This window comes from Malaclemys terrapin, chromosome 4, assembly GCF_027887155.1.
Source record: "Malaclemys terrapin pileata isolate rMalTer1 chromosome 4, rMalTer1.hap1, whole genome shotgun sequence".
NCBI classification, from domain to species: Eukaryota; Metazoa; Chordata; order Testudines; family Emydidae; genus Malaclemys; species Malaclemys terrapin.
Genome location: NC_071508.1, coordinates 81,172,653 through 81,199,246, shown reverse-complemented (window position 1 = coordinate 81,199,246; position 26,594 = coordinate 81,172,653). Strand labels below are relative to the sequence as shown.

Genomic DNA, 26,594 nt, shown 5'->3' with positions numbered 1-26,594 from the left:
TGCTGGAACCATCTGTGTCAGGTTGCAGTGCTACTCAAACAAATTGGCCAAACCTGACCGGCACTGAGATAGAATTATAGGAGTTGAAGGGACTTTGAGAGGTCACCTAGTCCAGTCCCCTGCACTCATGGCAGGATTAAGTATTATCTAGACCATTCCTGACAGGTGTTTGTCTAACCTGCTCTTAAAAATATCCAGTGATGGAGATTCCACAACCTACCTAGGCAATTTATTCCACTGCTTAACCACCCTGCCAGGAAGTTTTTTCCTAATGTCCAACCTAAACCTCCCTTACTGCAATTTAAGGATCCTTGAGGTCACAATGACCCCAGCAGGGAGATGAGCCCAGCCAGCCCCAGGGGTCAGGAGCTGTCACTGTGGTACGCACTGTGTACTTTTTTTAGTACTTAAGGTGTATATTGTTTATCCTGGGTAAAAAATATTGAGTAAGCCAGATGTTTTTTTGTACTAAAGCTATTTACTGGGTTGCGACGGGCCATCAAGGTTTACAAATGGGTCCTGAGCCCAAGAACATTGAGAACCACAGGACTTAACATTTCATACTCTGGAGCTTTTTATCTTTCAGATTCCTGAGGACTGAAGCAGGACTGACAAGGGTTCCACTAACGATAATCTAAATTAGGTCCTTTTCAAGAAACCTGTAGAGTTGTTTACTAGCTCTTCTTTCTTTGAGCTTGAATAGGTTGTTTCTGATCCAAGAGTTATGAAATTTCACATCTTCCCAAGAGCTGTAAAATCTGGCTAGCTACAAAGGGTGGTGGTTCAAGATCCCTGTTTGCTTGCGTGGCTGTACACGAGTAGGCTGAGACCCTGAAATCTGCTCTGTGAAGAGAAGAGACTAAAATGTGAAGGTTTTTGGAAAACCAAATGCTGCTTGGCCTTGAGGAGATCATATGGACTGGATAGGATTTTGGTCTGACATAGCCATTCATGCCACAATGCTGGTCTCCAGGTCCATAGGAATTAATTATGAAACCCCCTTTCAGTGCCTGGACGCAGCATTTGAGGATGAGCAGGAGGTGATGTTGGACAGCTCTCGATGCCTCACTTGTTGTGGGGATTCAACTCTTCTTTGTTACCTTTCTGGGTTAAGCCTGCCCTTTTATAGTGGGAATAACATTGAATACTGTTAGTTCTCCATAGAGCCTTGTGTGTGGTACTCTGCATCCACAGGGGCCATAATCTAAGAGCTCTGACAGATAGTTGTGAGCTGAGAGGAATGGGAGGTGTGACGTTGTGCAGTCTATATGGTTTTATAAAAACTTAATAATAAGTCAATATAATGTAACTGAGATAGTTTTAGAGAAAATACGGTAATAAGTGAATGTAAGTAACTGGGATATGCCTCATGCAAAAGGTCTCTTGTAAGGTATCATTCCAAAGCTTATAATCTACTGAGTGTGATCATCTGATTTGTATAAATGTACCACTCTTGTATCTAAAACTAGAAATATAAAATGTAACTCTGAGGGCCTATTGTAATTGTGTAAAGTGTGGATCATTAATGATGGTTTGGAATCTTGATGACTCCCATTGTCTGCAGATGGCTGTATTTACCTGTGAGTCTTCCTGTATATGTGTGTGCTGGCAAGTGAGTAATGAAGTCTTGCAGTGACATGTGATCATGTCACCTGAACTGGAATCCATCTTTAACCTGGTGCTTTTCCAGTGAGGGGGGGGTGGAAACCCAGAGAGACAAAGAGTTCCCGCCTTATGCAAAAGATATATAAAAGGGGGAAGAGAACAGAGGGGGGGAGGAGCCATCATGAAGAATCCCCTAGCTACCACCTGAGCTGCAACAAGAGCTGTACCAGGGGAAAGGATTGTGCCCAGGCCTGGAAGATGTCCAGTCTGAGAAAAACTTACGGAAGCATTTCTGAGGGTGAGATTATCTGTATTTAGTTTGATTAGGCATAGATTTGCGCATTTTATTTTATTTTGCTTGGTGACTTACTTTGTTCTGTCTGTTACTACTTTGAACCACTTAAATCCTACTGTCTGTATTTAATAAAATCACTTTTTATTTAGTAATTCACTCAGAGTATGTATTAATACCTGGGAAGCAAACAACTGTGCATATCTCTCTATCAGTGTTATAGAGGGCGAACAATTTATGAGTTTGCCCTGCATAAGCTTTATGCAGGGTAAAACGGATTTATCTGGGTTTAGACCCCATTGGGAGTTGGGCATCTGAGTGCTAAAGACAAGCACGCTACTGCGAGCTGTTTTCAGGTAAACTTGCAGCTTTGGGACAAGTGATTCAGACCCTGGGTCTGTGTCTGGAGCCAGACGGGAGTGTCTGGCTCAGCAAGACAGGGTGCTGGAGTCCTGAGCTGGCAGGGAAAACAGAAGCAGGGGTAGTCTTTGCACATCTGGTGGCAGCTCCCAAGGGGGTTTCTGTGATCCAACCCGTCACAGGAGGATATGATCCATGGTCCTGCTTCAATTCCACCTCCACATAGGTTTCTTGGGCCCTACTGTCCTTGTGGGAAGATGCAAGACTGAATGCCGAGAAGAATAGTAAAGAAGTGGGCAGAGTGATTGTCCCTTTGAAGCTGAAGCATCTGGACTATGAATTCCACCCTCATTCGATTTGGAAGTGGACTGAGGGTGTGATTGTGCAGGGCTAGGGAGACCGTAGCCATCCTTAGAAGGGAGTGCTTCAGCATAATTGCTGTTTTTGCCTGGCAGCACTTAGCAGCTTCTGGAGGGTGGGGATGGAGGCTGCCTGAGCAGTAGCATGCTTTGGGGTGAACACTTGTCACATGCACAAAGTGCTTGAGTTGCTTTTTAAAGAGCTCCCCTTTTGATCAGTGCCTCCCTTTTTGAGAGGGGAGGAAAGCCGTAAGCTTTGTACAGTTGGATAGCTTAGTTATTTATTGATGTGCATGCTGTGCTGCTGGGTTTGAGACTCCATTGGGCTAGAAGGTTTTAGGAATCATGTATCCTTGGAAACTGATCCCAAGAAGCTAAACTTGCTGCATTTGAATACCTCCTGAGATCCTTTGTGGATGAATCAGTCATTCTGTCCCAAGTGGCCTGGGTGATTAAGTCTTGCTGCCAGCGGGGAGAGTATGAGGATAGTAGGGAGGAATTAATCTGCTAACTCCTACTGTAACATGAGGGGATTGTGCTGGGTGTTTTAAAGCTATGGCTTCTGGCATTCAGCTGCTCCATGCTAGAGAAACTCACCATTGCTCTGGTGGCTGATGAAAATCAAAACTGCTCAGAGGGTTGGAGGCATGGAAACATTCTTGGGATGCTTGGCTGCCCTGCAGCTCCCATTTTCCTTTTCCTCCCCACTTTCTTTGCTACTGTCTGTAGCTGCCCGTTCCTCTTTTGATCAGTGTGCTCCCAGGTGGAGAGCAGCTTGAGGAAAAGCTTCTTCCTGCCTGGTCCCTCCTCTCCCTTTTTTATTCTGTTTAAATTGTGTTGTCCCATAACTTGGACTTCCAGTTCCCTTTTTCCTCTTCTCGACTACTGCTTCTGTTTGCAGTCCCTGAGTAATATTGTGCGGGGTAAAATGGCAGTTCCAAAACCTTTTCCTCAGGTGCCGATGTCTGGCAGGCAGGCGGTCCGTTGAGATCGCAACAGAAAGTGCTGTCGAATAGAAGGCAATTTATATCTCCTTGTAGTGTTTAAAAAAAAAAAAAAACTATTTTAGCAAGCTGGGCTTGAAGCGTCTCCTAGTGTGCGCAGAGTTAATCTTCATCACCGAGGCATTGATTGACAATCTGGAGGATGTTAATGTGTGATTCTCCCCGTGAGCGGGGGAGGAGAGTGGAAATTGCAGTTTCTTTGCTAATTGTACTTTAGATGTCATTTGTGACAATTTCATGTTGTCTAGACAGAGATTGTGGAGCAATTGCTTCAACAGAGCCTAGTGTTAGCCTGCTATGGATCTGGGCAGCACTGGGGTGGGGGGGAAGGGAGCTCATTGCTCCAGAAGGGACACTTGAATCCAGCATTGCCAAGTGAAGGGTTTCAAGAGGAGGTGCAACCCGAATTTTTTGTGAAAACATCATAGACTGTTTATTTAGTGGCTAGTACTTGTTGCAGCTGTTGTTCCTTCAGGGATCATCTTTTTCTACCTATAACAGAATTACTAGTAATGCTGTTAGCACTGACAGTACTTCAGACTGCTTTAGCCCCTTTGTTAATAATGAAAATTAAACCCAGTCTTTGCCTCCTAGACTAGGTCTTTCTAGAAGCAGCTGTTTCTGACCAAAGATCATTGATTTCTGCTTTCAGGTTCCCAGTGTTGGGCATATTCTAATGGGGTTGGGGGTGAGTGATCCATTAGCCCATTATATGGATTTAAGAACTGGAGTTTGAAGTCTAAAGACTATGAAAGTGTATCATTTTAAAAGCAGGCACCACAGTCTCCTTGGGGATTGTAGGTAACAATATTAGTGTTGTAGACCATGGAGGCATTATTGATGATGATTAACAGTACCTCATTTATTGAACCCATTTATCTGGCTATGAAAATGAACACTGAGCTGCAAGTTGGTCCTCAGGGCTTTATCTTGGAACAAATTTATTTTAACTAATAAAACAAATCGCTTTGACATTAGTGGTTTTAGGTGCAGGTCATCTCTGCCATCCTCAGGAACAGAAGTAGAAATTGCCCCTCTGGATCCCACATGATCACATTTTGCTGTCTTTTTGTTTTGTTCCTAACTTCTTATTAACATTGATGTCTGATGTCCAGAGCACACTTGTAACTTTGTCCTCTCAGAGTATCAAGAGTGATAAGGTAACCAAAAACCAGCACTGAAGCTTAAAATCAACTACTGCTCGTGAACTTTTATACATGGCATTTGGATGGGGCCTTAGAGTGCATGTAGGGAGGGCAGGTGGGTCCGAGACATGGTGATGACCAGGGTGGTTTTGCTATCCCTAAATTCAGAAGGCTTTGGAGGAACATGCTGGTACCTGATGACTGTTCTTTGAATTAATCCATGCAGGTAATCTCCAAGAGACTACTGCAGAGTCTCTGAGAATGCTCAGTGGAGTGCATGTGACATTCCTTTCCAGGTTGGGGAGAGAGCCCAGGGGCTATGGGGTTTTTGGGTGGAGGTGGGAATGCTGCAGTGCTCAGGGTGACGACGTCATGCAGCAGTGGCAGGAATTGTGGCTTCTTTGGAAGCTGAGGCCTTGGCTACACTGGCGCCGTACAGTGCTGCAACTTGCTGCGCTCAGGGGTGTGAAAATACACCCCCCCCGAGCGCAGCGCTGTAAAGCACCAGTGTAATCAGCACCTGCAAGCTATTCCCCTCGGAGAGGTGGAGTACTTGCAGCGCTGCGAGAGAGCTCTCGCAGCACTGGCGGCGCAACTACACTCGTGCCGCCAAGTGTAGCCAAGGCCTGAGTTATGTGCTCTTCAGGAGAAATAACAGAGCCTGAATCTCTGGAAAAGTAACCCAATGTAAAAGTAACTCAGTGCCTAGGTAACCCAGCATTCGTTGTCAGTCTTGAAACCTCTAATTCTCTTGGATTCCTCTGATAATTTAAAGCAGAGACGTCAATTTTCAAACCATAATAGAGGTTTGGTTTGAGAACACAATTATCTTAGGCTCTTCAAGTGTTTAGCTTAATCACTATCAAGCCTAGGCAGACAGCAAGGCAACAGGAAATCTGCCTTGCTGTGCAAGTTCAGTGAAGTTTACACTGCAGCATTTTTCTCTGTCTTTTCTGTGGTTGACAGAACATAGAGCCACTGGTACTCTCTAATACTAGTTAGTCCAGGATGGTTAATGGACAGTTTCCAGCCAATAAGCTATTCCCTGGCCTGACGCATCCATGCTATGACCAAGCAGTGCTACATTTGGGAGGGTCATTGTCTCAGCTTTTCCATCATGGTTGATGGGAGGCTGGTGGTTTTAGGGAGCTCTGTGTAAGCAAGGTGTTTTGGGGTGTGTGTGTGTGTGTGTGTGTTTTGTTTAGAACACCAAAATACCCATAAACACATACTAGTGAGGGCTTTTGGTCTCCCGTGGCCTGACTTCCGAGGAAGGGAATCAGTGAGGGGCAGTAAACAAACACAGTTTGTCCATGTCAAGAGCATCTTCCAGTCCTGTATGAGCCCCTTAGCGTAGGGTGGCAGAAATTCCTGACAGACTGCTAAAGCAGCATCAGTGGTTACAGGCCTGGCTACTTTGGACTGCTTGCCCCAAGGGAAAAACAGCCATCTGCAGCTTTCTCTTGAGAGATCCATGCAGGAGTGAGTCAATTTGGGAGTTCTTCCGTCTATAATAATGGGACTCTTGTATGCTTTGAAGCTTTATATGGCAAAAATTTATGCCAGCTATCACTGGCCCTGTTTCTGTAGTCCCATGCAGGTCTATAGCAATGAATCAGTAATGCAAATAATCTCAGGAGATAAATAAGGAAGCAGGAGACATGGGGCTGCTGCTGTATGGCCTTTCAGCTGGTCACTTACTGACATCAACGTTTTTGTTTTTATTTCTAGGAGGCTGCTGGAATCTTCCCTCATTTCACTATCACGCTATGATGGAGCAGGGTCCCGGGAGCACCCAATCTACCCAGATCCAGCCAGGTAAGGACTAAGTACAATCCAGATTCAATCCTGTTTCTCTGCCAGAGGCACTACTGCTGTGGCAGCAACATATACTGAGCCCCTTGGGAATAGTATTGATATCTGATCCATCTCACCCTTTATGGCGAATCACTATGGAGATGACCGTAGTGTTGGGTTTGGAGAGTCCCACACCCTTTGATGTTTTGACGAGCCCCTTCCACTACCTTTCATTTAAATCAAAAGGCCTTGGGCAATTAGAGAGAGACAGAAGAGAGGTAATGAGGTACAAAGAGCCTGTTACTGTGTGAGGGTCTTGGTCAAGGTTGTTATTTAGCCCCATTTGGGGAAGGGAACTCTTCCTCTTCCTTCTCTCTGCCTACATCTGTGTGTCAGATGAACCGAGTGGAGGGAAAGACTCCATACAACTGAACACAGATCTGAGGTTCTTAAAGAACCTGGAGGATAACCTTATGATCCAGAAAGCAGATAATTCAAACCAGAAGAGAAGTCACCCTGGATATGCTGCTTGACTAATAGGAAGGGACCAAGTGAGGATGTGAAAATAATAGGGTAGGTTGGAGCCAATTATAGCAACCTATTTGGATATAACATAGTAAGGCGAGGGGATGTAGACAGTGCAGAGGATGATGATACTGGATTTTAGGAAAGCAAATATTTGGGAAACTAAGAAATTAAGAAGAACAGGAGTACTTGTGGCACCTTAGAGACTAACAAATTTATTAGAGCATAAGCTTTCATGGACTACAGCCCACTTCTTCGGATGCATAAGAAATTAAGTAAAGGTGATGGAAATATTGTAGTGCATGAATGTAGGAGAAGGCTAGAGAATCCCTAGATGCCATACACTACAATGGCTCTAAAAACAAAAATACAGACAAGGAGACCGGAGTGACTTTGAGGACATGGCTCAAAGATCTGAGTGTGAAGAAACCTAACAAAATGTGGAAATAAAGGACAATATGTGGTCAAGTCTTGGAGGTAAATAATAAAGAAAGGATGAGTTAACGCTGCTGAAGGGGGTAAGAGTCTTAAGGGACCTTACAAACATACTGGGGGGAAAATACTACAGAGGAAGCAGGCTCATCAATAAATGAGTGATAAAATCAATGATAAGTCTGTCTCTCCACAAGAAGTGGGCTGGGGTGGGGGGAGGGGAGGAAGAGAAAAGGCCTAGTCTGAGAGCCTTGTAAATGTAACTGTTGATGGAAGCAGGTGAGAGAATACTTGGAAAAATTTAACCTATCCACATCTGTGAGTCTGAATGGCATGACCTACGACTTTGAGTGTGTTGGCTAACAAAAAGCAAACCACTGAAAATTATTTCTGAAAAGTTCCGAAACACTGACATTAGAGAGAGAAAAACACATGCAGTGCTGTTTAGCCCACAGAGATGTTGATACTTGAGAATGTTTTGGAGAATTAAAAAAAAAAAATCAAATGTGGCAGAATTATCAAAACCAGAAAGGAGTAATTTCTGCCCATACTGCTTAGCATATCAAGAAAGCAACAGATGGGGTAGTGTGACCCACAGAGAGAATCTGTCAGAAGAGGGTAATGGAACCATGAGCAATAAGCGGCATTGGAGGTTTATAAAGACTAAATCGTGACAAATGTGATCAGTTTTGGAAGGAATTAGCAAAGCTAATGACTGAGAATTCGGCAGCTATATCATCTGGTATAGCTACTCATGAAACCTTTGATACTGTCATGTGAACTGAAGTTGGGTTAAAGGGACCCTATGCAAAGGGAAACAGTCAGTGGGAATGTACTAGGGTGACCAGATGTCCCGTTTTTATAGGGACAGTCCCGTTTTGGGTGATTTTTTTTTTTTCTTATATAGGCGCCTTTTACCTCCCACCCCTGTCCCGTTTTTTCACAGTTGCTATCTGGTCACCCTAGAATGTACTGAGGTTAAGTGTACAGTGATTTGCTTCAGGAGCTGGGTTTAATGTTACCATTTTAATGATCTGAAAGAGAGATTAAATCTGTATGTTGTTACATGATGCTAACTTGGGAGGTTTGGCAGTAAAGAGAGTAACATAAGCTAAATTGAAAAAAGGCAGTGTCCACGCAAGGACTTATACTGGTATAATACCTGTACAATTACAGCAATAAATCTCCCTGGGTAGACAAGGTTAATAATATGGGTATGGACTTAAAATACACATCTTAGTCCCCAAAAATATAAGCATATTAATCCATTTCTGGGAAGCTAATTTGAAATCCCAGCATTCAATAGGAGGGAAATGCTGTGGAAAGACTCGAGGGTAAAAAAGGCAATAAATGATTATAAGCCTACAATTCAACATGGTGTCAAAAATGTGATGGAGTCTGCTGCCACAAAACCTTCATGAACTGAGAGCTTTCATTCTGGAGTGTGGGCTGGGGGCTAGTGTTTCTCTGAGGCTCTGAAGGACCCACAGAGAATGCTGCCATCACTCTTGGGTGTTTGAAAACCAGAAAGATGCTGACAAATGTATCAAATGTGTGTTAGAGGACTAATGAAAGTGGCTAAAGGGGGGCTGGAGGGATTTATTTACAAGGAAAGATTAAAATTAAATGTTAGGAATACATGGGGCAACAGAAAACTTAATCTGAATATATGGGAATTTTCTAACAGTGAGCGCTATTAGGTGTAATATGGAAGATACCCCATTGACTGGAACACCTAAATCCAGAGTGGCTCTGGCTCTCTGGGAGATGAGTCTTAAGCTATGTTTACACTATGCAGCTTTTAGCGACACAGCTGTGCTGCTACAGCCAGGCCGCTAAAAGGTGAGCAGTGTAGCCGCTGTTTGTCGGCAGGAGAGAGTTCTCCCGCTGACAAAAAAACTTCAACCCCCAGTGAGCAGCAGCAGCTTAGTCGGCAGGAGAACGCTCCTGCTGACAAAGCACTGTTCACACAGGTGCTTGTCGTCAGTAAAACTGTTGTCGTTCAGGGGTGTGTGTGTGTGTGTTTCACACCTTTGAACGACAAAAGTTTTACCGATGAAAGTCCAGTGTAGGCAAAGCCTAACTGATCTCTTCCATGTTGAATTTCTGTGACATGTGACAGAAGGTACAGCTGCTCCAGGTATCCGTTACACTGGAGAACAAAATCAAGTGCAGTTTTCATCTTGGAAACATCCCTGGACTTCCAGATTTACGAAGACAACAAGAAAGGAAAGCAGCAAGGGAATTGCTGCCCTAGGACAGGTGCTCTTTGATGGCAGTTAGGCTAGTACAGCTTGAAATAAGGATGTTCATATTAATATCCCAGCTAGACAGTTTTACCTGGACTCTGTCTCTCCAAGCAGCTACATGTCAGACTGTGTGTAGTAAAAAAGACTCCAAGAAAATCAAAGTTGCTGGAGCAGTTACTATGGGTAGGACTGTGGCGTTGTCTATTCAGCAGGTCTGAATGTTGACCCTGATGAGTTGAGTTGCTTACATGCAATATGTTGTCCTCTGCTCAGGAAGCATGGAAGACACAGGAGCAGCAGTTAGTGCCTGGTACCTAGCTTTGCCTCAGATCAAATGGGTGGGCATGTATCTGTAGCACAATCTGCAAGATAACGGGCAATATGTGAGATCACTAGAATGAGTAGTCTGGTTGCTCACTTGCAGTTATTCTTTGTTGCCAAAACTGAAGAGGCCTCCTGGTTTTCTTGTCTTTCGTTCGTCTTTCGCTCTGTTCCCTCAAGCAGGGAATAGGCATAAAACAAGAGGGTTAACCCCTGAAGGGGAGATATTTCATTATGTGGAACAGCTGCTGCTGGCGAGGTGTGTTCCTACTTTCCTATTGTAGACTGGTATCCCAATCTGCCATCTTGCCATAAGGCTGACTTTGGGAACAGCCATGAAATGTCTGTGGGTATCCATGTGTTGGAAGCCATACTACAGAATCTTGATAATAGACAGCAGAGATTTTTGGACCTGCTCGGCTGATCTAATGGTACTTACAGGCTTGACAACAGAGTAGAAACAGGAAATCAGTTACTTAATTAAAATATACATGTTGACTGCTGAGTCTTGTGTACTAATGGAAGCAAGTCCATCAGCTTTAAACAGTTCTGCTGTCAGCAACAGGGAGGGGGAAGTTACTCTGCTTCTGGCCAGCTTGGGGCTGGGGACATGAAAATGCAAGTGTAATTCTCCCGTGGTCAGAAGGAGTGCCTAGTGTTACTTTAAGGATCCTTCAGGTATTTTCAGGAACAGAGACCAGAGCTCCTTCAGCTGGTGGAGAGTCTTCCCAGGAAACAAGGGGAGGGAGGGATGCTTTAGGCTTGGAGAATCCTAATTCTGAAAAGAAGTGGTCTTCCCTAAGATCTTGATTGCCCATTTATCTACATGGCCAGACTGGTTAGAGTTCTGTGGGTTGTAACTGAGCACTTTGTATTGCTTAGTAATCCATCCTTGCATGCCCACCTCTCTATTTAGGGAGCAGTATGTTTGAACTTTTGCTTTAGTGCCAACTAAAGCAAATGTTTGAATGCTGCCATTCAGATCCTCCTCCTCTAGGTTCCTCATCAGTCAGCACCATTGCTCCATGCTGTAGTCTACGCTGTTAGACTACGCTGCTTGGTGCTGGATTCTGCACTGCTGAAATTGGCCTCAGGGTTCACAGTCAGCAGCTTGAACAATTGTCACACATCCAGCAATGCAGTCTCTCAGTGCCACCTGCATTGGTAATTGGAGTCCATTCACTGCAAGCATCTGTGTGATCCATATGCACCTCATATACTGAGTTAATTTGGATCCTGTGGTGTCAAAAGTAGCCTATTGTCTTGTGGACTACTACAAAGTTTGTGTGTTGCTAGGGGGCTCTGACAGAATACACCCCTTTATTCACATCGTATACGCTATTGTAATAATCTTTGTACAAAATATGCCTTGTAAGATATCATTTGAAAACTCCATAATTTGCTGGTCAGTGTTGTCCTGGTAAAATATGTGTGGCAATATTGTATGTGAAGTTATAAGATTCCCCTGTATGGTGGTGTTAAACATGTTCCAAACCCGACATCCCTGCCGAAACAGAAGTTGGCAAACAGATCTGTCCTAAACAAAGGAATGTGTGCTCTGCTTAGTTTACATTTAAGCAGTAAACGCTGCCATCGAGCATGAAGGGAAAAGAAAGGAAGTTCAAATGGGTGAAAAAAACAGCAGGGACTATCCTTCCACATAGACTCTCTTTGGCTCCAGGTTCTTGGCTGGAAATGTTTTTCAAGAGGGGGACTGAAACTATAAAAAGGAGGGAAAACACCCAAAGGGACCCCTCTCTTTCTCTCTGCCCGTCACATTCACTGCACTTGAAGAGACAAAGGAAGCAGGTGTTAGACTCTGGGGGAAAGATTCTGACGTGAGAATTTGGTCACTAATCTGCTGGAGCGTGAGATGAAAAACTTTGTTTGACTCCAATATAGTTTGTTAGGCATTAGTAAACATTTTATCTTTATTTTTCTTGTAACCATTTCTGAGTTGGACAGGGGCAAGGGGGTTGGCTTTCAGTGCCCTCATTATTTAAAATGTTCCAGCGCCATGGTCCCCATCCCATTTTAAATAAATACATTCCAATGAGTGCATGAGGATTTTTCTCTCCATGATTCAGTGGGATGAGAGAGGCTGGAAGTGCAAAGTGAACTTTAAGGGCATAGGAGACACTTTTGAATTGCACTAGGTAGAAATCTGAGCACAGTTCGTTCAGGGCAGCCAGTGCAGACCAGGTAAAGAGTGAGAATCTAATCCCAAATAGTCAAGAATTCAGTTCTAATAATAAACAGGCATTTTCATAAACAGTATGCTAGGGAGATGGTTATTTAAGTATTTGAGGTGTTAAAGGTTTGTACCCCTAGTAAATCTTTGTACTAGAACAATCACATGTACATCTGTTGCTTCCCCCTCCCCCCAAAAAATATGTATTTAGGAAGTATTAACAGCTTATAAATCCTTGCCATATAACTATCAGAAACAAAACAATAATCATTACAACAGTGAGCTTTTATTTAAAGAGATGTTATACAGGAATATAGTCATCAGAGCTCTCTAGTTAATGGCATTATCATATTACAAAATGAGCATCATTACAACACACAAGGCTTCGTAACGTTGAGGCATCCATCTGAGTTGGTAAATGCCATGGTTACCTGATGAGATTGCCCTCACTGAGTGAAACCTCAGCCCTTCTGTTTGCAAAGTGAGAGAGAGAGCTGTGGAGCTCGGACTCCATTTGGCATTCGTGTGAATGTCATGTGTTTTGGTGATAGCACTGTTCATCTATTGTGGGCTCTGAAGTGACCCTCCTGCTTATCCCGGTGACTTACTAAATTCACCTCTTCTGGATCAAGTGCTGCAGGAAGAAATCTGGATTATTACTGTTTGATTACAGATATTGAATTACATATATTGGCCACTAAAAGTTGTGTTTTGTTGGCCTCCTGAGATTGTCTAATCAAGCATATGTAGACAGAAAAGCAGGCTGGTATCCAGTAGGGAGTGTTGGAGAGTACAGATCACTAGAAGCTAGTCTGTCATCTGGAAGGGTGATTCAAGGCCCTAGTTGTCTCACTGGTCTTCCTAGTGAAAAGAGAATTTAATTGCTAGGCTCAGCTAAATGAGATACCTTCTGGCTAGCTATTAATGTGGTCTTGACTACCAGAACGTAGATAGTCATTTCCCTGTCCGCCTGTAACAGGTGCTGGTTATGTGTAGAAGCATTTATGTGTGCTCAGGACTTATGGTATGGCAGTGGGGGGACTGCTAGGCACAGGTGAATAGACATTGGATTCTCATTATTTCTTTCATACTAGAATCCTAGAATATCAGGGTTGGAAGGGACTTCAGGAGGTCATTAGTCCAACCCCCTGCTCAAAGCAGGACCAATTCCCAACTAAATCATCCCAGCCAGGGCTTTGTCAAGCCTGACCTTAAAAACCTCTAAGGTAGGAGATTCCACCACTTCCCTAGGTAACCCATTCCAGTGCTTCATCACCCTCCTAGTGAAAAAGTTTTTCCTACTATCCAACCTAAACCTCCCCCACTGCAACCTGAGACCATTACTCCTTGTTCTGTCATCTGGTACCACTGAGAACAGTCTAGATCCATCCTCTTTGGAACCCCCTTTCAGGTAGTTGAAAGCAGCTATCAAATCCCCCCTCATTCTTCTCTTCTGCAGACTAAACAATCCCAGTTCCCTCAGCTTCTCCTCATAAGTCATGTGCTCCAGCCCCCTAATCATTTTTGTTGACGTCCGCTGGATTCTTTCCAATCTTTCCACATCCGTCTTGTAGTGTGGGGCCCAAAACTGGACACAATACTCCAGATGAGGCCTCAACAATGTCGAATAGAGGGGAATGATCATGTCCCTTGATCTGCTGGCAATGCCACTATTTATACAGCCTAAAATGCCGTTAGCCTTCTTGGCAACAAGGGCACACTGTTGACTCATATCCAGCTTCCCGTCCACTGTAACTCCTAGGTCCTTTTCTGCAGAACTGCTGTCTAGCCATTTGGTTCCTAGTCTGTAGCAGTGCATGGGATTCTTCCATCCTAAGTGCAGGACTCTGTACTTGTCCTTGTTGAACCTCATCAGGTTTCTTTTGGCCCAATCCTCTAATTTGTCTAGGTCCCTCTGTATCCTATCCCTACCCTCCAGTGTATCTACCACTCCTCCCAGTTTAGTGTCATCTGCAAACTTGCTGAGAGTGCAGTCCACACCATTTTCCAGATCATTAGTGAAGATATTGAACAAAACTGTCCGCAGGACTGACCCTTGGGGCACTCCATTTGATACCGGCTGCCAACTAGACATGGAGCCATTGATCACTACCCGTTGAGCCCAATGATCTAACCTGCTTTCTATCCACCTTATAGTCCATTCATCCAGCCCATACTACTTTAACTTGCTGGCAAGAATACTATGGGAGACGGTATCAAAAGCTTTGGTAAAGTCAAGGAATAACACATCCACTGCTTTCCCCTCATCCACAGACCCAGTTATCTCCTCATAGAAGGCAATTAGGTTAGTCAGGCATGACTTGCCCTTGGTGAATCCATGCTGACTGTTCCTGATCACTTTCCTCTCCTCTAAATGTTTCAGAATTGATTCCTTGAGGACCTGCTCCATGATTTTTCCAGGGACTGAGGTGAGGCTGACTGGCCTGTAGTTCCCTTGATCCTCCTTCTTCCCTTTTTTAAAGATGGGCACTACATTAGCCTTTTTCCAGTCATCCGGGACCTCCCCCGATCGCCTTGAGTTTTCAAAGATCATGGCCAATGGATCTGCAATCACATCCGCCAGCTCCTTTAGCACCCTCGGATGCAGCGCATCCGGCCCCATGGATTTGTGCTCATCCAGCTTTTCTAAATAGTCCCGAACCACTTCTTTCTCCACAGAGGGCTGGTCACCACCGCCTCATGCTGTGCTGCCCAGTGCAGCAGCCTGGGAGCTGACCTTGTTCGTGAAGACAGAGGCAAAAAAAGCATTTAGTGCATTAGCTTTTTCCACATCCTCTGTCACTAGGTTGCCTCCCTCATTCAGTAAGGGGCCCATACTTTCCTTGACTTTCTTCTTGTTGCTAAGATACCTGAAGAAACCCTTCTTGTTACTCTTAACATCTCTTGCTAGCTGCAACTCCAAGTGTGATTTGGCCTTCCTGATTTCACTCCTGCATGCCTGAACAATATTTTTATATTCTTCCCTGGTCATTTGTCCAATCTTCCACTTCTTGTAAGCTTCTTTTTTGTGTTTAAGATCAGCAAGGATTTCACTGTTAAGCCAAGCTGGTCACCTGCCATATTTACTCTTCTTTCTACACATCGGGATGGGTTTGTTCCTGCAACCTCAATAAGGATTCTTTAAAATACAGCTAGCTCTCCTGGACTCCTTTGCCCCTCATGTTATTCTCCCAGGGGATCCTGCCCATCAGTTCCCCGAGGGAGTCAAAGTCTGCTTTTCTGAAGTCCAGGGTCCGTATTCTGCTGCTCTCTTTTCTTCCTTGTGTCAGGATCCTGAACTCGACCATCTCATGGTCACTGCCTCCCAGGTTCCCATCGACTTTTGCTTCCCTTACTAATTCTTCCTGGTTTGTGAGCAGCAAGTCAACAAGAGCTCTGCCCCTAGTTGGTTCCTCCAGCACTTGCACCAGGAAATTGTCCCCTACACTTTCCAAAATCTTCCTGGATTGTCTGTGCACTGCTGTATTGCTCTCCCAGCAGATATCAGGGTGATTTAAAGGCTCCCATGAGAATCAGGGCCTGCGATCTAGTAATTTCTGTTAGTTGCCGGAAGAAAGCCTCATCCACCTCATCCCCCTGGTGGTCTATAGCAAACTCCCACCTTGACATCACCCTTGTTGCTCACACTTCTAAACTTAATCCAGAGACTCTCAGGTTTTTCTGCAGTTTCATACCGGAGCTCTGAGCAGTCATACTGCTCTCTTACATACAATGCAACACTCCCACCTTTTTTGCCCTGCCTGTCCTTCCTGAGCAGTTTATATCCATCCATGATAGTACTCCAGTCATGTGAGTTATCCCACCAAGTCTCTGTTATTCCAGTCACATCATAGTTCCTTGACTGTGCCAGGACTTCCAGTTCTCCCTGCTTGTTTGTTTCCCAAGCTTCTTGCATTTGTGTATCGGCACTTAAGATAACTCGCTAATCGTCCTGCTTTCTCAGTATGAGACAGGAGTCCTCCCCTCTTGGTGTCTCTCCTGCTCGTGCTTCTTCCCGGTATCCCATTTCCCCACTTACCTCAGGGCTTTGGTCTCCTTCCCCCGGTGAACCTAGTTTAAAGCCCTCCTCACTAGGTTAGCCAGCCTGTTTGCGAAGATGCTCTTCCCTCTCTTCGTTAGGTGCCTAGCACTCCTCCTTCTTGGAACACTATCCCGTGGTCAAAGAATCCAAAGCCTTCTGTCCAACACCACCTGCGTAGCCATTCTTTGATTTCCACTATTCGGTGGTCTCTACCAAGGCCTTTTCCCTGCACAGGGAGGATGGACGAGAACACCACTTGCACCTCAAACTCCTTTATCCTTCTTCCCAGAGCCACGTAGTCTGCAGTGATCCGCTCAAGGTCATTCTTGGCAGAATCATTCGTGCCCACATGGAGAAGCAGGAAGGGGTAGCGATCCGAGGGCTTGATGAGTCTCTGCAGTCTTTCTGTCACATTGTGAATCCTAGCTCCTGGCAAGCAGCAGACCTCTCGGTCTTCCCGGACGGGGCGGCCGATAGATGACTCAGTCCCCCTGAGGAGGGAGTCCCCGACCACCACCACCCACCTCCTTCTCTTGGGAGCGGTGGTCATGGAACCCCCATCCCTAGGACAGTGCATCTCATGCCTTCCAATTGGTGGAGTCTCCTTCTGCTCCCTTCCCTCAGATGTATCATCTAGTCCACTCTCCGCATTAGTACCTGTGGTGAGAACATGAAAATGGTTGCTCACCTGTATCTCCATTGCTGTTACATGGACGCTCCTCTTCCTTCTTCTGGAGGTCACATGCTGCCAAATTTCTTCACCGTCCCTCTGTCCCCGCTGCTCAGCCTGCTCTGATTCTTCGATATCCCAAAGTGCTTTACAATAACAAGAACATATATCCCAGGAGTCTAGCAACTCCTATCAGTCTCCATCTACAGACATTGCACAGCCTAAGTTGATAAAATCTGTTTGATTATTGACCAGGTCATTAGAATTGAGTCCCCTGGGACTCAATTCTAAAGGGCCTTCAACCAAGTATTTATTTGTAGCTCTTCGTGAAAAATTAAATTCCTCCTGTACCTTGTATTGTGGCAACTAGCAGCAGGCACAGACCTCTGCTTAACGTCTCATCTGAAAGTTGCTGCTGCCTTTCCCCTCAGAACTGATTAGCAGGGTCCTTCTTGTGAATGGCCTTGCTTCTTGGTGGTTGTTCAGAGCCCTCTGCTGGAATTAGTTGGCTGAGGTGCTGATAAATGAAAGCGCTTATCTTTAAAGGGGAAGTTTCCTTGCACTCTTCTCCATTGCTCTTTTCCTATTTTTTGCTTGTCTCTGTACCACCTATTTCCCAGCCATTGTATATGGGGTGCAATGTCCTTTCCCTCATGATCACCAGATTTCAACAGAAAAAGTAGGATTGCACTCTCATTCTCTGCTCCTTTGGGTCCTCAAGTTACAGGTTATAACGTGTTTCTTTCTCTCTCTTCCTTTTTCAGGTTGTCTCCTGCAGCATATTATGCCCAGAGAATGATCCAGTATCTTTCCCGGAGGGACAGTATTCGCCAGCGCTCCATGCGTTACCAACAGAATCGTCTCCGCTCTTCCTCATCGTCTGCTTCCACCTCAGAGAACCAAGGCCCATCTGTAGAGGGAAATGATCTAGAGTTTGAAGATTTTGAGTAAGTGTGTGCATCCTGCCTCTTCCCACTACGTCACATTGTTTACCCAATGGCTGCTCTATAAGTTCCTACTGCTCAGTAAGCAAACTTGTCTCAGGCTTGTTTAGGCCATTTGATCAGAAATTAGAGCAGCATCTATCACTAATCAGTCCCCTGCACTTTTATAACAAATAAATGAGACACAAATTGAGCTGCCTACTTCACTTCAATGCCTCCAGCTGACTTGCTGCTGGAGTTCTAGTTAAGCTTTCCGGGACACTGTAGAATTGTCCCATCTCTGGTCAGACAGCCCCTGCGTTGTTGAGGAGGATGAAAGGCCCAGGGAAGCAGAGCAGTCAACGGGAGCAGAGGGAAACCTTCCCATAGTTGGGACCCTCCTTCCAGATGGTGCTGGGGTTGCCTCTTGCACTGAGGTTACCTCTCCAGGGGAGGGAACTCCAGTTGCTAGAAAAAGGCAGGTATTAGTATTGGGAGATTCGATCATTAGAAACGTAGATAGCTGGGCTTGTGATGACCGGGAGAACTGTATGGTGACTTGCCTGCCTGGTGCGAAGGTTGCGGATCTCTCGAGGCATCTAGACAGACTTATGTGTAGTGCTGGGGAGGAGCCGGTGGTTGTGATACATGTAGGTACCAATGATATAGGGAAGGGTAGGAGAGATGTCCTGGAGGCCAAATTTAGGCTGCTAGGGAAGAGACTGGAATCCAGGACCTCTATGGTGGCATTCTCAGAAATGCTCCCAGTTCCACGCGCAGGGCCAGGTAGGCAGGCAGAGCTTCAGAGTCTCAATGCGTGGATGAGACGATGGTGTAGAGAGGAGGGGTTTACATTCATTAGGAACTGGGGAAACTTCTGGAATGGGGGGAGCCTATACAGGAAGGATGGGCTCCACCTAAACCAAAGTGGAACCAGACTGCTGGCACTAAACATTAAAAAGGTTGTAGAGCAGTTTTTAAACTAGGAGATGGGGGAAAGCCGACTGCTGCAGAGGAGCATGTGGATCGGACAGAGACTTCTCTTAGGGGAGAGTCTAATGATAGAGAATCTCCAGGTTATAGTCAGGCGCAGAGGATGGAAGAGGATAAAGTAGAGGCCAGATCAGATGATAAACATTCACATAAAAAAGAATCTGATACATCAGAAAAGGGCAGACAAATAAATAGTGACAAGTTTTTAAAGTGCTTTTACACAAATGCTAGAAGTCTAAATAATAAGATGGGTGAACTAGAGTGCCTTGTGATAAAGGAGGATATTGATATAATAGGCATCACAGAAACCTGGTGGACTGAGAGCAATCAATGGGACACAATCATTCCGGGGTACAAAATATATTGGAAGGACAGAACAGGTCGTGCGGGGAGGGAGTGGCACTATATGTGAAAGAAAATGTACAATCAAATGAAGTAAAAATCTTAAGCAAATCCGCATGTTCCATAGAATCTCTATGGATAGAAATTTCATGTTCTAATAAGAATATAACATTAGGGATCTATTATCGACCACCTGACCAGGACGGTGATAGTGATGATGAAATGCTAAGGGAAATTAGAGAGGCTATCAAAATTAAGAACTCAATAATAGTGGGGGATTTCAATTATCCCCATATTGACTGGGAACATTTCACTTCAGGACGAAATGCAGAGATAAAATTTCTCGATACTTTAAATGACTGCTTCATGGAGCAGCTGGTACGGGAACCCACAAGGGGAGAGGCAACTCTAGATTTAGTCCTGAGTGGAGCGCAGGAGCTGGTCCAAGAGGTAACTATAGCAGGAACGCTTGGAAATAGTGACCATAATACAATAGCATTCAACATCCCTGTGGTGGGAAGAACATCTCAACAGCCCAACATTGTGGCATTTAATTTCAAAAGGGGGAATTATGCAAAAATGAGGGGGTTAGTTAAACAGAAGTTAAAAGGTACAATGACTAAAGTGAAATCCCTGCAAGCTGCATGGGCGCTTTTTAAAGACACCATAATAGAGGCCCAACTTCAATGTATACCCGAAATTAAGAAACACAGTAAAAGAACTAAAAAAGAGCCACCATGGCTTAACAACCATGTAAAAGAAGCAGTGAGAGATAAAAAGACTTCCTTTAAAAAGTGGAAGTCAAATCCTAGTGAGGCAAATAGAAAGGAGCATAAACGCTGCCAAATTAAGTGCAAGAATGTAATAAGAAAAGCCAAAGAGGAGTTTGAAGAACGGCTAGCCAAAAACTCCAAAGGTAATAACAAAATGTTTAAGTACATCAGAAGCAGGAAGCCTGCTAAACAACCAGTGCGGCCTCTTGATGATCGAGATACAAAAGGAGCGCTTAAAGACGATAAAGTCATTGCGGAGAAACTAAATGGATTCTTTGCTTCAGTCTTCACGGCTGAGGATGTTAGGGAGATTCCCAAACCTGAGCTGGCTTTTGTAGGTGACAAATCTGAGGAACTGTCATGGATTGAAGTGTCACAAGAGGAGGTTTTGGAATTAATTGATAAACTTAACATTAACGAGTCACCGGGACCAGATGGCATTCACCCAAGAGTTCTGAAAGAACTCAAATGTGAAGTTGCGGAACTGTTAACTAAGGTTTATAACCTGTCCTTTAAATCGGCTTCTGTACCCAATGACTGGAAGTTAGCTAATGGAACGCCAATATTTAAAAAGGGCTCTAGAGGTGATCCCGGCAATTACAGACCGGTAAGTCTAACGTCTGTACCGGGCAAATTAGTTGAAACAATAGTTAAGAATAAAATTGTCAGACACATAGAAAAACATAAACTGTTGAGCAATAGTCAACATGGTTTCTGTAAAGGGAAATCGTATCTTACTAATCTATTAGAATTCTTTGAAGGGGTCAACAAACATTTGGACAAGGGGGATCCAGTGGACATAGTGTACTTAGATTTCCAGAAAGCCTTTGACAAGGTCCCTCACCAAAGGCTCTTTATGTAAATTAAGCTGCCATGGGATAAAAGGGAAGGTCCTTTCATGGATTGAGAACTGGTTAAAAGACAGGGAACAAGGGTAGGAATTAATGGTAAATTCTCAGAATGTAGAGGGGTAACTAGTGGTGTTCTCCAAGGGTCAGTCCTTGGACCGATCCTATTCAACTTATTCATAAATGATCTGGAGAAAGGGGTAAACAGTGAGGTGGCAAAGTTTGCAGATGATACTAAACTGCTAAAGATAGTTAAGTCCAAAGCAGACTGTGAAGAACTTCAAAAAGATCTCACAAAACTAAGTGATTGGGCAACAAAATGGCAAATGAAATTTAATGTGGATAAATGTAAAGTAATGCACATTGGAAAAAATAACCCCAACTATACATACAATATGATGGGGGCTAATTTAGCTACAAGAAGTCAGGAAAAAGATCTTGGAGTCATCATGGATAGTTCTCTGAAAATGTCCACGAAGTGTGCAGAGGCGGTCAAAAAAGCAAACAGGATGTTAGGAATCATTAAAAAGGGGATAGAGAATAAGACTGAGAATATATTATTGCCCTTATATAAATCGATGGTACGCCCTCATCTCGAATACTGCGTACAGATGTGGTCTCCTCATCTCAAAAAAAGATATACTGGCACTAGAAAAGGTTCAGAAAAGGGCAACTAAAATGATTAAGGGTTTGGAATGGGTCCCATATGAGGAGAGATTAAAGAGGCTAGGACTCTTCAGCTTGGAAAAGAGGAGACAAAGGGGAGATATGGTAGAGGTATATAAAATCATGAGTGATGTGGAGAAAGTGGATAAGGAAAAGTTATTTACTTATTCCCATAATACAAGAACTAGGGGTCATCAAATGAAATTAATAGGCAGCAGGTTTAAAACAAATAAAAGGAAGTTCTTCTTCACGCAGCGCACAGTCAACTTGTGGAACTCCTTACCTGAGAAGGTTGTGAAGGCTAGGACTATGACAGAGTTTAAGAGAGAACTGGATAAATTCATGATGGTTAAGTCCATTAATGGCTATTAGCCAGGACGGGTAAGGAATGGTGTCCCTAGCCTCTGTCTGTCAGAGGGTGGAGATGGATGGCAGGAGAGAGATCACTTGATCATTGCCTGTTAGGTTCACTCCCTCTGGGGCACCTGGCATTGGCCACTGTCGGTAGACAGAATACTGGGCTAGATGGACCTTTGGTCTGACCCGGTACGGCCGTTCTTATATTCTTAAGCAGGATCCTGTCTTGTCCTTCATGTCAAGGGCAGAATTCAAGGAGGGACATGAACTCAAAGCTGTAGCAGAGTAGGAGCAAGGAAGATCTTTCAGGAGACAGTAGTGCTTCATTGAGCTGAGTAGAGGGAGAGAATAGTCAGCATGTGTTTCCATTCTCCATTTACTGTAGCTATGGAGACAGCTTTGGGGGGCTCCCTTCTTACAGGGGTTATAAGGTTGAACCCTGACTTCAGTACAGATGATAAATGGACCAATGTGTGGCAGAAAGAGAGATTCCTCCAGTCAGAGCTGAAGACAGCAAACCTCTAGGATGACTGGTTCTCTCTCTCTCACTATTTCTGCTGGGTAGTTTTCCTCTTAGACGAGGCCTTCTTCCATTCTTAATCCCCTATGCTGGGTTCCATGCAAGCCTCTGCTTGGAACTGTGTTGTTGGACTGTACTGTGGTGTGGCCCTTACAAACTGACTTGCAACAAGTTCTTTCCCCTATATGGAAGGGTGAGGTTCTTCACTCAGGCATCTGACTAACTGTAGTGGGTTGCTCAAAGAGTTTCGGCATCAGTTACTGTCAGAGGCATTGAGATAAGAAAGGTCCATCTTGCATTCCCTGCCCTGCTGCTTGTGACCTTTTCATTCATTCATTATTTGTTCCATTTCCAAGTAGAATTTTCCCAGCTGTTGCAAGTATCCACTTTTATTTTGATCCTTATCACACTTATGTTCTCCAAGCACAGGATCCCCACACAAAACAATCTGCTCAGGGGTATTGGGACTGTGGGAGCTGTGAGCACTCCAATGGCCTGGGCTTCTAGACTGTCCTCAACATTGTCTCCTTCTGGCATCAGAAGGATTAACCTCTCCCACTGTCAGAGCTCTTACCCTCACTTCCTACAGCACCACCTTCTGGGGTAGCAGCATGCCCCATGTCATTTGATTCAAGGTGAAGCCCCTTTTATGAAAGACAGTATTGAATTTACACCTCCCAAAGTAGCAGCAGATAAATCCCTTTCCTGGTGAGGATTAAGGGGGTGGCAGAATTTTTCTGAAATGTTATTCAGTGGAGCTGTCATTTCACGCTCCAGCAATTAAATACTCGAAAGCACAAGGGGAGTGCATGCATCTTCTCTTTTCATTGTGGCCTTGTTTGTGTAAGATGTAAATGAGGGGAGATATGCAGAAGTGTCAGCTGCCTAATAGCTTTCCCTATGCAACTCTGCAGGCTGGAGGAGCATCAGTGTGACAGCCTCACAGGCCCATTGTGTGAGGGGAGAGCCCAGCAAACACAGCACTTAGTATTTCCATTATTGCCTCCCATTCATCTTCTGGGGAAGGTGGTTCTGCTGGTGAAAATGGATGGTACATTCTCCATTCACACAGCAAAGCCGATACCTGTAGAGAAATGTGTTCCCCTGCAGATAATATTCACGCAGTTCCAGAGCCCATTCAGGGAAGCAATTCACTCAGGCACATTGAGGCCACCTTTCATTTCATGCTGAGGAGTCTTTCTTCCCTCTGTGCTAACCAAGCTTTTTGGGAATGAATGTTCCATATTGAATTCTGCCCCTCTGCATCTTAAGGACATTCTCTGCCTCTCTTTCCTCTGCTTCATTGTCTCTCTGGCTGATAACAGGGACCTAGCGTGGGGACCTTTACATTGGAATTTGCCTTGTGACTCATCTTTCAGTTTTGTCTGCTGACCTCTCGCAGTGAAGCCTTTTTTTTTTTCGTTTTCCTTCCATCTTTCCAATTGTCCCTTCTTTGCTTTACCTTTCCTGATTCATCTTTCCCTTTTCTGCTCTTATTGAGCTGGTTTAGCTTCCACTGTTACCCGCACTCTCTAGGGCACCCCATCTTTATCCTTCTGTGGGCTCAAGGCATAACCTGGTTAAATTAGGCACCCCCACCCTTTCCCGGTTCCTAGGACTCAGGGCGTATTCTTCTGGGGGGTTGCGGGGCCTTTTATCAGTGAAAATGCCTTACACATTAATAGTCTTAACCTCTATTTGTTAACTGTTACCAAAGCAGAATGCACACGCTAAGCTTACAGTACTCACCGCCAACAAGGCAGATGAACTTTTCCTGGTGGCCAATCGGGATCAGGTTGTCCGGGGGCTCTCCAGTTTCTGCCTGATATGGTTGGCCGGGGGTTGAGTCTGGCAGCTCTGATCCTGGGTTGTGTCCTGGAATTAGGTTCCAAGGAGCTTCCTTTTGGACCCCAGTTTATATAGTTAAACTTGAGTCCTGCTTAGCTATACCTTAACCAGTCATTTTAAACTAAAGTACTACAAAATAATTATTTGACCAATCCTAGCATATTGTGAAACAATTCTTTAACCAATCATACCCCACCACCTTAATTGACTTAAATTTTGTGAAATTAGTTATGTGACAGGCAAACAAAGAACCAGACAGAAATCAAATCGATACACAATAAAGTAGGAACCATGAAGGCAAAACAATAAAGATGTATAGGTTTCACAATCACAACTGTTAATAAGTGATTCCTTGCCAGCCAGAATGCTATCAAACAAAGTTTTCTTAAGATGTTTAAAGATCTGTTTCTTTATCTGGTGATGGTGGGTACTATTAGGACAGGAGCATCTTCTTAACAGCCCAATATTTCATTGTTTTAATATAATTTAGATGGAATGTGAGGATGTGACTTTTTTTTTTTTTTTTAATTCTCCCGTCCACCCCCACCTGTTTTTTAGCTCATAGCTACTGCTGTCCTAATGTGGCTGCAGAAAAAAGGCCTCAAATCTTACACCACATCTCTCCCTCCCTCTGTGATGGGTGAGAAAGATGGGGATAGGTCAGTACTTTCATCGCTATCCTTCCCTTCCCTCACCACCATGCTTTTCAGCTTTCAGAGGCTTGCTTTTACTTCTGGAATCCTAGAGAGCGTTCCCTGAAGTGCTAGCAAGCTGACTTCATTTCTTGTCTTTCTATTCTGGATGAATCAGATTGTAAATTTCTCTCCCCCTCTTTATTCTTTGTTTAGGGATCCTGGGGAAGGAGGCATATGTGATCGTTAGTACCTGTGTGCTCTACTGGATCTGGGTCTATGAGCAGGCAGTGATAGTTGTGGAGATTAATGGAAGGAGGAGGCACACATCAGAGCCCTAGTGGGGCTCTGGGTGATCGCTACTTCCCACCACACAACACAGATGTAATGAGGTTGAGTAGTGTCCGCAAAAGAGAAACTAAACAACTAATTATTCCTCAAGAAAGGTTTTTAATGACTTACGACTATAAAGGCAACATAGGCAGAATAAGAAAAACAGAATTAAAGACCAGCACTGAGTGAGGATTAATACAAATGGCAAGTTATACTGGAGACAAGCACAAGTACAAGTAATATTATGCATTAACTACCTATTCCTATAAGTACACTTATAAAAGGTAAATAATATTGAAAATAGTCACAAGCACATGCAACGCTACTATTACTGATTGCCTAGCATCTTCACATGTACCGTAACCACGCCCAACAAATACAATTCCATATGTGATATTAATACATTGATTAACTATATTTTACTAACCTTAACCTACCTATAACCTTATATAACAACATATAAACTTTTATTGACTTTTGTGATAAACTGGATGGTAATTTATACTGAAGACAGGCACAGCGACTTGCAAAGCTATTATGATTTATAAACTACTAGCCTCACCAGCGCTGCACCTGTTTTCAGCAAGGCACAAAACATGTACAGTTACTATATATTGATTAACTATTGACTACTACTATTTTTAAACAACTTAAACAATTTACTAATATACTTAAACTATAGTATTAATACAGGCTTAAGATTAACTAGTTCGAGCACAACCGGGCCTGTTGAGTCCAAAACCTTACCCTGTGTTTTTCCAAAGATACATTACCTTTCAGTTGACCATTTCCTACGCTGGCCGGGCACAGATAATCGGTGAAGCGCAAGTCCCTTTGGTTCAGGGGATGCATGTGAGCCTGACAAAGAGTGATCTCCTTTAGGTCAACACACACACAAACACTTGTGTCTTTGCACCTTTTTTATACGGTATTTGCTGACCGTGTTTCAAAACAGGTCAACCAATGAAGGTGGCCAAATGTTTCAGTGTGGTATTTGCAGTTGTTTTGATCTTATGAACTGTGCACCTGTGCTCAGCTCATCTCTTCTCTATGCGGCTAATTGTGGTTAATTTGCTAGACTCAAAAATGCTCGAGTCAGCTTCAAGAGGTATTTGGTTGTAGAGCATAGTAACCACAAGTCTGTATCTATCTTTACCAGGCTTCCTATAAAGCTTTCTAGCTAGATTATGCTTATGCTTGCAGGATTCAACTGTACTCACTTCTTACAACTTCCGGAAGTTTTAGGCCTAATACTGCTAGCCTGACAAGGCTTGTGCACATTAATCACAATAGTTACTTCATCCCTCACCCTTTCCATATTTGCACAGGGCTCTGGAGGCCCAGGCCTTGCTCAGCCCCTTCACTCT

General features: G+C 44.1%; 1 protein-coding gene across 2 annotated transcripts in view; it reads left to right on the top strand.

Moving 5' to 3' along the window:
- Positions 1–26,594, top strand: part of AMBRA1 (autophagy and beclin 1 regulator 1) — a 196,217-nt gene that overhangs the window by 53,099 nt on the left and 116,524 nt on the right. For both annotated transcript variants that reach the window (XM_054026730.1, XM_054026728.1), the window contains exons 8-9: positions 6,497–6,583; positions 17,757–17,939. In XM_054026730.1, the coding sequence (XP_053882705.1) occupies positions 6,497–6,583; positions 17,757–17,939 (270 nt within the window). The remainder of the gene's footprint in view (positions 1–6,496; positions 6,584–17,756; positions 17,940–26,594) is intronic.